The sequence below is a fragment of the Echinops telfairi genome, unplaced genomic scaffold, assembly GCF_000313985.2.
Source record: "Echinops telfairi isolate 266 unplaced genomic scaffold, ASM31398v2 ScPeMD7_2;HRSCAF=8, whole genome shotgun sequence".
In the NCBI taxonomy this organism is placed as follows: Eukaryota; Metazoa; Chordata; class Mammalia; order Afrosoricida; family Tenrecidae; genus Echinops; species Echinops telfairi.
The window spans coordinates 7,037,451-7,051,122 of record NW_022103898.1 but is presented as its reverse complement, the minus strand read 5'-3'; the positions used below and the strand labels follow the sequence as shown (position 1 = coordinate 7,051,122).

The window sequence follows — 13,672 nt, the reverse complement described above, 5'->3', positions numbered from 1 at the left end:
CACTCTCCAGCCGCCAGCTGCGATCCTCTGACTTAGCTGGGAACGCTTTGCAAACGGTGCTTGTTGCTCCCGGCCCCTCACGGCAGAGAAATTCGTGGTGGCCCAAGGAGGGGATGGATGTCCACACCAGGCAGGAACTCTTCATTCGGACATCTGGGGACTCACCAACCAGGGCTTCAGAAGGACCCACTCTTTGAAATGTGGGTGAACCACAACAGTCCCAGAATGGTACCACAATGACGGGCCTGTGCCCCGCTAGACACGGAATCTCCCTTAAAAAACAAAAGTCGTGTGGGCGCTGCACAGCAACCAAGTCTCTTGATCAGCTGAGTGGAGAACATCGGTGCCCGGCTCAAAGCTGGCAGCTGACTGTGTCCAGGGTCCAGGCAAGAATCCAGTCTCCTGCCTCAGCCCCGGAGAGGGCTCTCGGCGTCTTTGCTGAGTCTCTCGTTCAAGGACAAGGACCTGTTGTTTTCCCTCATTCTGGCTAGTGTTCCTTTTGACCTTACACATTGGGGTCTGTCTGGTTTCCCTGGGTCAGTCATGACTAAATGTGTGAGAGCCAGCTCTATTTACAGGGCTCCTCCTACTCCCTGCCATCTGGTGGATGCAGACTCACAGGGACCCCAGAGGGCAGGGTAGACGCGTCCCTGTGGGTTTCTGAGATGGTCAGTTTGTATGGGATGGAAAGGCTCACTGCTCTCCCTCGGGGTGGCCAGTGGCTTTGAACTGCTGACTTTGTGGTCAGCAGCCCAACTCAACCACTACGCTGCCAGGCTCCTTCTGTAAATGGTGGAGAGATGCAAACAGTTTCTCTGTCCCTCATGGGGGATGGATGTGGGGTGAGGCGTAGTGGTTGACCAGAGACTGTCAGAAGTACACGGGAGGTGAAGATGAGAATCTTCTGGTAACTAGTCACCCCACCCCCACCCCAGGGGGCAGCTCCTGGGCTACAGCGTCTTCAGGCCGCACAGCCCAGAGGCTTACCAAGGGCCAGCAGGTCATTCACAGGACCAAGCTGACTGGCAGGGAGCAACCCGAGTGGTAGGAGACCCACACACCAGCGCACCCACGCACTGCTGCGGGTCCCCCCCTCAGACTGGGGCAGGCGGTGGTGGCCTAGTGCTGGGCCCATGTTTAGGAGACGGTGTCGCCCCCATGGAATGAGGAGGGCCCAGGACCAATGGGTCACGTGTGCCTGGAACACACAGCCCCCCCACAGCTCCCTGTGCCCATGATCCAGAGCCTGTCCATTCTGGGAAGGACAGAGGACACTTAGATCCAAAGAGCAGCAAAGGCTGGCTCTGGTGTCCACTGTCCTGTCCTGTAAGGGGCTCCCACGGTGCAGCATGGAGCTGGAGGAGGAAATACTTTCTGGCACAAAGCTCCTTCCAAGGAGTCTGAGAACGTTGGAGTCAAGCCTGCCCCTCCAGACCGCTAGCCAGCAGCTGAGCTACTGATAAAAACTCATGGTGCCCCCTCACGGGCCAGAGCAGAACAGACCTCGGCGCCATCGGGTTTTTGTTGGCTGTTGGAGGAAGCTGACTGCCAGACCTTTCTTCCTTGGTGTCTCCGGGTAGGCTTGAACCTCCACCCTGCTGGCCACCAGCTGAGCAGGTTCTCCATTTGCAGGGACTCCTCCAGGTCATGGGCAGGACTCGTCGCCAAGAGGGAAAGCCGGCATCGTCTCTAGCTTAGGGGGCTTCACTTAAGACTTGGGACTACTGACACATCTGAGAGGTGGGGGTTGGAAGCCCCCTTTGCACTCCTGCCCCGATCGCTACCATATTCAGGGTCCGCTGATGGTGGCCGAGCAGGAGGGATGCCGGCAATGTCAAATTTTTATGACATCCTTCAGTCTTAACATGTTGACATCAACAACACTCCTTTGAGAACAAAGCACATGAGCTGGCTGGCCAGAAGAGAAGGACTGTGGGTGGGCTGCTAGAAACTTCTGCCTCCCCGTGGTGACAGCACAGGGTACAGCTGCAGAACGTCACACTGCCACGTCACTGCGCATGGCTCTCCACCCTCTTCTCCCACTGAGCCATCTCAGGACAGACATTCCTGCCCTGTGTCCTAGGTGGGTGGTCGAGGCCCTGAGCTGAGCTAGCCCATCCGTGAGCGGGGCACATGAGGAACAGAGGTCTGTCAGCCCAGCCCAGCTGACGTCTGCACGTCTGCTCCAAAAGACCCTTCATCGGTCTCTGCCATCCCACACTGCTGCCCCTGTCATTCGGTCCCACCGAGTCGGTTCTGATGTCCAGTAACCCCGTGCACAGCAGAAGGAAACACGGCCTGGGCCGGCACCCCCTCACCGTGTCTGCCACAGTGTTGCAGCCACTGTCCGTCCATCTCACCGAGGGGCTTCCACTTTCCCGCCCACCCTCTGCATTACCCAGCACGATGCCCTTCTCCAGGGACAGGTCCCTTCTGATAACATGTCCCAAACTACGGGAGACAGGGTCCCACCGTCCTGCTTCTAAGGAGCATTCTGGTTGGGCTTGTTTCGCCCGAAGACCAACCTGCTGCTCTTCCGGCCGTCGATGGCCCATGAGACCCTCGGCACCAACGCCCGGATTCAGAGGCACCGCTCCCTCGGCCATCTGTCTTCCTGAGCCACGGCCGGCGCCGGCACACAGACGAGGCGTCTACACGGAACCCCACATTTTAATTCCCGCAGCACTTTATGGACAAGGGAGAAAGGCCTCGAGAAATAAGTCAGCCACCTGAGGCCACGTGGGCAGCTGGGCCTGGGGCTGGTCGGAGCCAGGGTCTGGGTTCTGTCCTGCTTGAGAGTGGGGAAAAGGCTGCCCTCACGGACCAGCCGAGGAGCAGCAGGGAGAGCCTTTCCTGGCTGCCATCGGTGGCACTAGGAGGCACAGAAGGTGGCACGTGCTCTTTGGGGTAGGGCGTAGGGGTAGGGGAGGTGTACCCAACCATTTAAAGGGATCAGGTTCAACAAAATGATGTGACAACTGTGTTGGAGACCCAGAGGCCGGGCTTCACTGTCCACCTGGGGCAGGTGCTGAGGGCAAGGACGTGCCTGCTGCAGCCCACATTCCCCAGCACCAGAGACAGTGGCGATCTGCCATGCTTTGGTGCCACCCAGCCTTGGGCGTCAAACCGTCTTCCTCAGCACATCTGATACTGGTTATGATTTGAGGGCTCAGGGTCAGGTGCCCCTCAAGATCCTCCACGGCCCTGGACTCAGTGACCCCCAACTTGGACCTGATGAGAGGGCACAGGACCCCTCTGACAGGAACAAACGGAGGCACAGAGGGGTGCAGTGACTGACCAAAGGTCACACAGCCGATAACCGGCAGAGGCAGTACGCGAGCCTGGGATTTGTTGCCAGGGCGTAGTGGTTTCTGAGTTGAGCTGCTAACCGCGAGGCCAGCAGTTCGAAACCAGCAGGAGAAAGATGAGGCTTTCTGTTCCCGTAAAGAGTCACAGTCTCAGAAACTCGCTGTGACTTGGTGGCTGTGAATTTGTTGTTTGGGTCCCCTGGATCTCTGGGTGATTCTGCTGGCACGTTGAGCTGGTTAGGGGCTCAGCTGAGAATTGAAAGGTTGGCGGTTCAAACCCACCAGCTGCTCCGGGGGAGCAAGAGGTGGCAGTCTGCTGCAGGCATGACGACAGGCTTGGGAACCCGAGGGGGGCAGTCCTACTCTGTCCTAGGGGGTGGCTGTGAGTCGGAATTGACCCCACAGCACACAACCACACCTACTTTACCACATGTGAAAAGCACTCCCTGCCATCAAGTCGGTGCCGCTCACAGGGACCCTGCCGAACAGGTGGAACTGTCTCGGGGTCCCCAGGACTGTCATGCTTCACGCGAGTAGCAAGTTTCGTCTTCCTCCTGAGGAGGGCTGGTGATTTTGAACTGCCGACCTTGTGGCTAGCAGCTCAGCCCCTCTGCCACCAGGGTTCCTCACCAAGCACGAGGGCCGACGGGGTCGCCACGATGTGAAACGAGAGGCCACGAGACCGGCGGCTCCTCTCTTGCTTCGCTGACCTCTCATGGCGGGAGCCCACGTCACTCTCCTCCCCCGGAGAGGTGAGTGGTCCCCGTTGCAGTGAACTGAAGCTTGTCCCGGCCCGGGGGCTTGGGACAGTCAACGCCCCAGCCTCTGCTCCCTCTGTGACCACGCTCACCCTCAACACCCCAGCCCAGCCTCAGACAGTCACCCACGGCCATCGCCTCAGGCGTGGCCTCCACTGGCTAATATCTCCCAACCGCCAGAGAGTCTGCTCATGGCCCCTCCTGGTGGGCGCCCTCCGGGGCTAGGGCCCCTTCCGCTGCCAGTCCCGGCATCAGCACTGAGTTTGAGTGTAATGGCACTGCCTCGCAGAGCTGTTTCCTATAACGAGCGTGTCTTGAGAGCCAGCCTGCAGCACACGGAGAAGAGGCAGCGCTCCGAGGGCCATCCTGGCTCTGGGGAAGAGCTCCGGTGTTCCGAGAGTCCCCGAACCTTGCACCGGCAGGCCGGGCAGAAGGCTTGCGGAGTCCTTCTGGAGGGACCACCTTGAAAACCATAAACGGTCTCATAGAAACCAGAGGAAAGAGACACGGTAGGCCCCGTGTCAGCTCCGAGCCCCAACCATTAGAGGACCCCCCTCTCCCTGCCCCAACATGCTCCATGTTCAACCTCAGAGGGGTGGCCACGTCCCCTAGTGCAGCGGCATGGCCTCTGTGTTGATTACAGATGCCGGCCATCTCCCCCCGGCACTGGACCACTGCGTCCTCGCTTACAAGCTGGTAGCACTTCCCCGTGGGGACGACTGAGGCCCAGGGAGCTCACGGATGGTCACAGCTACTGAGCACCAATTGCTGGGCTGGCTGCTCGGGCCTGTCATGACATTGCTTTAGTCACTGCTGACAAGGCCTGTGCCAGGCAGCTGCCCAGACAACCTCCATGAACCAATGGGGCCATTTGTGCATGGCTGTGCCATAGATGGAGCTCCCCCTTTGGCTTCATTGAACACTGCCTCATGCCACTCAGAAGCCTGTGGCCCAAGCGGGTTTGGGGTCCACACCCTTTCTACCAGGAGGTGGGGTGCCTCGGTTACCATCTCTGACCACCTCCGTGGTCAGCCAGGCCTCAGACTACCGCTTGCCAGGTTCTCGTGACCAGAACTGTCTCTGGCGCCTGACTTGATTTCAGCTCATGGCCCGTGCTCATCTCTGACAACGGCACCCACAAGAGGCCACAGAAAAAGGGCTGGAGCACACGTGACGCTAACAGGATAAGGCGAGGCGTGAACCAGGCCGACCATCTGCTCGGTCTGAGGGAAGACCGAGAGGGCCCGCACCAGCCTCGCTAAAAATGGTCTGCCGCTGCTCGCTCCCTCCCGACTCTTCTGCGTGTTTCCAATTTTATGTGTCAAGCTTGCACAACCCTTATAAACTTTATAAGGCTGGTTTAAAATAAACACTTGAGTCACAGGGCTCAGGAGTTATATAAGAGACCTCACGGAGTCACGGGAAAAGCCGGCTTGCCCCATCCCTCACTGCCGGCCGGCCGGAGCCGAGGCAGGAGCTGGGGTGGGCCCGGCCGCTCACTCACCCAGGCAGTTATGTCCGTCGTGCGCCAGCGTGAAGCCGTCGAAGCAGGTGCACCGGTAGTTCCCCGGGATGTTGATGCACTCGTGGACACAGCCCCCGTTGTAGTAGTCGTTCTCACACTCGTCGATGTCTGCAAAGCGAGGGGGCAACCGGGGTCAGAGGGAGAGCCCGGGCTCCTCCCACCCCACTGTGGACAACCCCAGGACACGATGAGTTCAGGGATGACTCGGCAGGTATGCACGAAAGTTCTTGTCCGAAAGTTCTTGTCCGCAGCTGGGGACGCAAGGAATACGAAGACCAAGATCTGGCTCGGAAGCAAGGCTGGCCACCGCCTTTATGGACAGGGCCACATGAGGGGTGTGGCCCAGGCACGCTCGCTACCTGATTTCATCCACCTGCCACCACCCGGAGAAGGCGCCAATCCCACCCATATCTGCCTCCGGTAAAAGTCTCTTAACACTCAGTGCCTAGGAACTGGCTAGCCAGGCTGCTTGAGAAATTCACGCCACTGAGTTGATTCTGACTCACAGCAACTCTCTGGGACAGGGTAGAACCGCTCCTGTGGGTTTCTCAGACCGTGGCTCTTGACGGGAGTAGAAAGCCTCATCTTTCTCCCATGGGATGGCTGGTGGTTTCGAACCACTGACCTTGCGGTTAGCAGCCCCACATGTAACCTTCTATGCCACCAGGGCTCCTTGAAAGCCTAGAAAATGCTGAGCTCATTATGTATGCAGTGCAGTGGGGGGTGTCGGATAAAATGAACCCTGAGCACAAGTATTAAGGACAACCACTCCCCAAAGGAAACCCCTAGAATGAGAGAAAAGCCCATGGACTCCCCAGATAGTTTTCTTTCACGTCGTCAGCATCGGATGGCTGGATTTCTGTGGCTCCTGTTTCTTGTTCTAACAAAGGCGTCTGTCTTGGAGACAATGGCCCGTGGTCTTTGTAAAGGTCACTCATCTTGCTATTGGTGAATTTTTCAACATTTCCCAAAGGGGTATGGATTCTGCAGTTCCAGGGGATTGGAGAGACCCCAGGGAGTGACAAGGTCAGCCCTCGTTAATATTCAGTGACCTGCTTCAATGTCCAAGCCCTGCTCCCAGCACTTGATACCCAGGTGCCCTTCAAATGCACAGGAACGTATTGACTGGGAACAATCATCATCGTCCCAATTTTACAAGCGTAATGGAGGAATTGGGGCGCAAGGAGGCTAAAAAGTTGCCCAAAGCCACACGCCCGAGAAGTGGTCCGAGGAGGATCCATGAACCGCAGTCAGGCAGGGCGGCCCAAGGACACTTAGGCCCGGTCCAGTTGCACGCCCCTCTGGGGGCAGAGGAGGAAGACGCATGCTGGTGCGCATGCTCGGTCTGCTGCCGGCTCTCCACACTCCCCTGGACTAACTCACCGGGGCTCGCCCCACCTCAACCAACATGGACCGTGACTTCCTGCGGTCGAGGAATAGCTCGGACATACTTCAGCACGAGGCGGAACCGGAAGTGACGCCCGCACGCAGCGGAACCGGAAAAGACTTCAGCTAAATGGAACCGGAAGTCTGGGGCAACAGGGGCGGGAAAGTAGGGAGAAATGTACCAGGCCAAAGGAGAGGTTTCAGGATGGTTTCCAGCTACACAAGCAGGGAGGGGGGGCGGCCTGGGAAAGAGCGGAAGCTGGGGCCACGCCTGACCACCCTTCGAAAGCCTGAGGAGTTGGTACGAGGAGGCAGGAGGCTCGTTCTGTCCATACTGGTCTGCGGGGGTTGAGCTGCACTCAGTACGGAGCATGCTCAGGGCCCCGTTAACAGCTACCGGGAAGAATACTGCGAAGCAGACACTGCCTTCGAAGGTAGCGAGGTCCTGGAGTCCAGAGGTGACCCAGCAGCTGCCTGCACCGTTACCGATGAGCAGAGGGGACACTGGCCGTGAAAGCCGCAGCATCCAAAGCAGGCCACCAGGTAGCTACATACGCAGGAATAGATTGGCCCGAGTCTCCGAAACACGGGGGTCCTCCCCCTTGCTACGCCCCTCCCCGACAACCTTGCTCAATCCCATGGGCAATTCTCCAGGGCCAGGAGGCTGACTCAGTCCTGCAACTCACTTGAATTGATTTGAAGGCGAAATGTAATGCACTTAGCTAGGATTTTATAAAGGCAAAGGGATACAGATCATTCCTCAATTTCAGTTGCGAGCCCTGACAAGAGTCCCAGGCACACCGATTTAACTTCCTCTCCTCTGGCTCTCTAGACACTGAGAAGCAGGGAGGCCCGACTTTAACTCACCAGCTTTCCTCAGCCTGCTCCTCCCTGGGGTTCACCATGTCTCCCTCACACCCAGTCACCCACCAGAGTGTTTTTCTCTATACGCTTGGCATGGACACAATGGACACACTGGCTGCCCATTGCCATAGGCTTGTCAGCCTCACCGTCTTCTCTCACCTAATCTGCCCGGGCAGTCCCCCAACTATTCCCTCCCTCCCCTTATTTGAACAATCGACTCAGGTTCCTGGGGGAGGACCCTAATCAATCTATTTTATACAGCGCTTACTATTGGCTTAGTATTAATAGCTGCTCTTGGTCCTGGAGTGGGCATGTGACTTAGGTTGGATCAATCAGACTAGAGGGAGGATTTATGATCCATGCATGGGTAAAAGTCCATGTACCTCTGAAGTATGTATATGCCCACCACTGAGACGCATATTAGCCCCTTTCCTTTTCACAGCTACCCTCTGGAGTACGTGTTTTAAGTGACATTTTATGGTAGAAAACAAAATAAAGTGCAGAGAGGTCAGGTACTCATTCCAGGCCGCAGTGGTAGGACAAAGATCAGAACAAAGGTCAGTCAATGAAGCCCAGGCTCTTTCTAATACGTTAGCATGACATGGGCGACATTAGCTATGTGCTCCATACATGTGACTTCACTTTTGATGGATCTGTAAGGTGCACCTGAAAGTATTATTTAATCATGCAAACACCCATTCACCTATCCATCTTCTCAGGCTCGCTCTTCATCCATCCATCTACACACATACATACCTAAACACATACGCATCCAGAGGCTCAAGTATCTAGCCAGCCATGCATTCATGCATTCATCCATCCAAACACCATTAACCAACCACTACCCATAACCTACCTATGTAAATGCCAATCCAGCCATACTTACAGCCATCCACTCCATTTAATTCATGCTAAAATACATCCTTCTAACTATCTAGTCAACTGCTGTTTATCTTCAAGCCTTTAAGACCCCCAGACACTATATCATTTAGTAGCTGGGCACCATCAGCTTTCTTCACCACATTTGCTTATGCACCCATTTTGTCTTCAGCCATTATGTTTGGAAGGTGAGCATTACAGAATGCCAGGCTATTAGAACAAAGTGTTCTTCCTTGAGGGAGTACTTGAGTAGAGCCCCAATGTCTTTCTGCTACCTTAATAATTAACATATAAGTATATGTACATAGATCTATGTCCCTATTGTTATATCATAAGGTGTCAACAAGATCAGGTATCCAGCATCAGAAGAACGAAAACAAACAATCATATGGATGTGAATGAGTGGGGGTGGAGTGGAGAACCAAAGCCCATCTGTAGACAGTTGAACATCCCATCACACAAGGGTCACATGGAAGTGACTGCCAGCCAGGGTGCAGTATAGCACCAACAAAACACAACATTCCTCTTCTAGTTCTTTAATGCTTCCTCCTTGCCACTATGACCCCATCTCTACCTTACAAATCCACTGGACCACAGCATATACACCGGTACAGAGAAGATGAGCTCTCAACACAGGGAATCCAGAACAGATAAACTCCTCAGGAACAATAATGGGAGGAGCCATACCATGAAGGTAGGAGGAAGGCTGGGGGAGAAAGGGGGAACCAACTGAAATGATCTATGTATACGTCATGGCATGTGTTCTGTGAGTCTGAAGAGGACTTTGTAGATTGATATCCGACATATGGACTACTATCAGACTTATGGACTTGATCTGGTCTGGGCTGGGAAGTTTTCTCAATGTTCAATTACGCTTGTATATAAAGCTTTTTCCTATACATATGAGAGTGTCCATGAATTTGTTTCTCTAGCCTACCCAGACTCACACATTGAGAGTGTGTCTCCGCCTCCAAGGAATACCAGAATTCCCAGAATCCTAGGAGAAGGCCACGCCCACACAGAGGCCTCATTGGCTGTGACCTGATTGACAGACTAGACTCCGCCCCTTCACTCTTAATCCTCTCAAGTCCCAAATTGACACCAGATTATTAAATACCCCCCCCCAGGGTGCCAAATAGCAGAAATATGCGTGAAGGGAGATAGAAGACAGTGTAAGATGTGAAAATAATAATAATTTATAATTTATCAAGGGTTCTTGAGGGTGGGGAGGGAGGGGAAAATGAGGAGCTGAAACCAAGGGCTCAAGTAGAAAGAAAATGTTTTGAGAATGATGACGGCAACAAATTGGCAAATGTGCTTGATACAATGGATGCATGTATGGATTGTGATAAGAGTTGTATGAGCCCCCAATAAAATGATTAAAAAAAAAAAGAGTTACAGTCTCAAGGTCTCAAATGGAAAGAAATGTTTAGAAAATGATGGCAACATATGTACAAATGCACTTGACACAATGGAGGTATGGATTGTTATAAGAACTGCAAGAGCCTTCAATAAAATGATTAAAAATAATAATAAGAAATAAATATCCAGTCAGCTGGCTGTCTTTCCATTCATCCAATCATGTATTCACCCATTTGGATGCCTACCTATCCAACCATTTATCTAGTCAAGCACTCCTCCATCTATTTATCTAAATATTTAACCAGCCACCCATCCTATTGGGTCTAAGCATTTTGCCATGTATTCACTGATCCCAACATCTGCCCATCTATCCAGGTGTCACGCGTGCACCCACCGCACTCACACTTACACACATTCACACACTCCCACTAGTTCACATTCTTATACTAACACACTCTCCATCACCTTCACTCACACATTCACAAGTGCACACACATGCACACACCCACATGGGCATGCTCACAGGCACACTCACACATCTGCTGACACTGGCACACGCACACGTTCTCATAGTCACAACTCCTGCACACTCACCTCTCTCTCTCTCTCTCTCTCTCACACACACACACACACACACACACACACACACACACACGGAGAGAAAAATTCCTATTCACTTACTAATCTATCTAGCCATTTACTTACCCATCTATTTAAACCTAATTCACCCACCTATCCACTTCTCAAACCCAAGCAAGTAGCTTAGAGACTATATACAATAATACTTGTAGAAAAGGAAAAGTTAGGACAAAGGCAGGGTGGGGGTGGGGGAATCTTCTAATGCAAGGATTTAAGGTTAAGGTAAATTCAGTGACAGTACACATACAGAAGAAGTACATTTGTACAGTTCGGTTCAATGACAAAAGGCAGGCCACAAATAAGCTCTTGAGTTTCCTAGAAGCCAAGGCAAAGAAAGAAACACAATTGGTTAGTGTTTCACCATGTCTATAAATTGTAATGTAGTAAGCTCCTTTACTGGTGGCAAAGTCTGAGAAAAATGTCTCTCCTCGTAATTAGAAAAATCGTATACCTTGATTTGCCTGGCATTGTTGATGAAAATGGTACATGCTTTGGCCACGAGACCCATAAGAAGGAGCTCTCTAGTAGGGCAGTGGTTAAGGCATTTGGACGTGAACGGGAAGGTTGGCGGTTGAAAACCACTAGATGGGGCAGTCTGCTTTTGTTAACCTGACAGGCCTAGAAACCCTTTGGGGGCAGTTCTACTCTGTTCTATGTGGTCACTCTGAGTTCAAATGGACTTGGTCATAACAGATTTGGTTTGTGAATTTGGTATACCCAACTCCCAGGGCTACAGAAAGGGCCACAGGGGAGAGAAGGGCACAGAGGGAGGCTTAGCAGTGACCGTGGTGATGTCCAGCGCACCCGAGACCCTTGCTGGAAGCACTTTTCTGACTCTCCTCCACGACCCCGGCCTGCTATTGCCACCCCCATTTTACAGAGGTGGAAATGGAGGCTCAGGTCAACTTGTCCAGGATCGAAACTCAAACCCTCTGGATTCACAGCCTTTCCCATCATCCCTGGGAGTTCAGTTCAAGAAGGAGCGTTGTGATTTAAATGATCCAGACTCAATCGTCTCTATCCTGTGAACGTGCCAGCCTGGTCATCTCTATTATGCAATTGGATTTTATAATCAAGTAGGGAAGCTCAGAGCTTGATGGGGATGCTCAGGTCATCCTGTCCAGTTTCCAACCAAAACTAAAGCCCCAGACCCCGTCCAATATGCCTTGTCCCAATTTCCAGGGAAGAGATTCAATAGGCAGTGGGGTCAGGTGGGTGGGTGGGTGGGCTGAAGTAGACTTTACCTCCCAGCAGTCCCCCTGCCTTTTGCCTCCCCCTTTCTGCCCCTCTGCCTGCTAGCACCACCAGCTCCATAATTGGTACCCAGTTACACCAACATCATCTCTCTGCTTCCAGTCCTGGGGCTCTGCACTCCCCCAGGATCTAGTCTGAACCCAAGCCCCTCCTTACCTGGCCCCATTGACTTCTCCCCTCCACGCTCTCCTCCCACCACTCCCAGATGCAGGGAAGATGCTCCAATGTGCACTCATGGAGAAGAGCAGGGAGTCAAATCCCCCCAGTCTCGGAAATTCTCACCTGGGCCTCCTGGGACACGGTCCAGAGTGGGGAAGGTGTGTCCGCCACTAGCATCCAATGTAACTACCAGTGTCTAGGGAGGTCATGTAGGGTACAGCCTGTAGACCAGTGGTTCTCAACCTTCCTAATGCCGTGACCCTTTCATACAGTTCTTCATGCTGTGGTGACCGCCAATCATAAAATTATTTTTGTTGCTACTTCATCACTGTAATTTTGCTATTGTTTTGAATTGGGCGACCCCTGTGAAAGGGTTATTCGACACCGCCCCCCCCCCAAAGGGGTCACAACCCACAGGTTGAGAACCGTTGCTGTAGACAAAGGCCAGGAGCAGAACATCACCTGCATCCTTTTATCCACTGCCATGCAGGTGATTCAACTCACGGCAGCCCTGCATGGGGCTGCTGGGACCAAAGCTCTCCATAGGAATGGAGGGCCTCTCCTCTCTTACTCAGAGAAGCTGGTGGGTTTGAACTGCCGACCAGCAGTTACCAGCCCAAGACCTAACCCACAGTGCCACCAGGGCTCCTTACAGCCATTTAAATGAATTATTTGTTTATTTTGCTTGTTCACTGAATATGCTAAATTTAGATGTGGGAGTGGGCCCCTGGCTGAGCACATACCTACGTCACATTTCTAGCCCGCACCCTTCATGCCGGTATCTGCCTGGCAAACCCTAAATGCCAACCTGACTTGCATTGACCCTCAGCATGGTCTGGCCAGGGTCTCAGGACAACCATTGTCCCCACCCACCCCCAGCCCCTGCCAACTCATGAGTCTGTCTCCCACCAGTCCAGGCCTCACTCCCTCCAGGCGCAGGCCTGGCACAGACTGGGCCTGTGGAAGCTGAACGCAGTCCTGGCTCAGCACTTGGGCCAAAGTCTGAGGACACTCGCCGTGGCCAGGTTGGTAGAATGCTGGACATGGCACCCTCCAGGGCTGGCCCAGCCAGGTAGAGTCCGTCATCCAGCCAGAGGGCATCACTGGGGCCACCCAACAAGCTTCTTAGAAATGGATGTCTTCTGGGGGTAGAGGAGGAGGGAGCGTGGGAACACTGAGCGCCCTGGCTCTGAGGCAGGGGGGGGCTTCCGCACAGCCTGGGAAGCGGTGAGACTCTTGCCCCCATTTTACTGATATCTTTAGTGAGCCATTCTACTCTCATAACGGGAGCCCTGGCGGCGTAGAGGTTACCCGTTGGGCTGTGATCCGCATGGTTGGGAGTTTGAAACCACGGGCAGCTCCGTGGGAGGAAGGCTGGGCTTTCTCCACCGTCCCCAGTGACAGTCTCAAACCCGCAGGGCGGCTGTGCTGAGTCAGCGTGGACTCGAGGCCGGGAGCGTGGCTTCTTGGCTTTGGTTCCCCTGCCATCAAGAGTCCTCTCAAGAGACCAGTCCCTGGAGAGGGACGCCATGCTTGGG

The 13,672-nt window shown here is 53.8% G+C and overlaps 1 protein-coding gene across 1 annotated transcript in view; it reads right to left on the bottom strand.

Annotated features, from left to right (window-relative positions):
- SCUBE1 (signal peptide, CUB domain and EGF like domain containing 1) overlaps positions 1–13,672 on the bottom strand; it is a 135,289-nt gene that overhangs the window by 80,403 nt on the left and 41,214 nt on the right. The window contains exon 3 of the mRNA XM_045290811.1: positions 5,571–5,699. Within this exon, the coding sequence (XP_045146746.1) occupies positions 5,571–5,699 (129 nt within the window). The remainder of the gene's footprint in view (positions 1–5,570; positions 5,700–13,672) is intronic.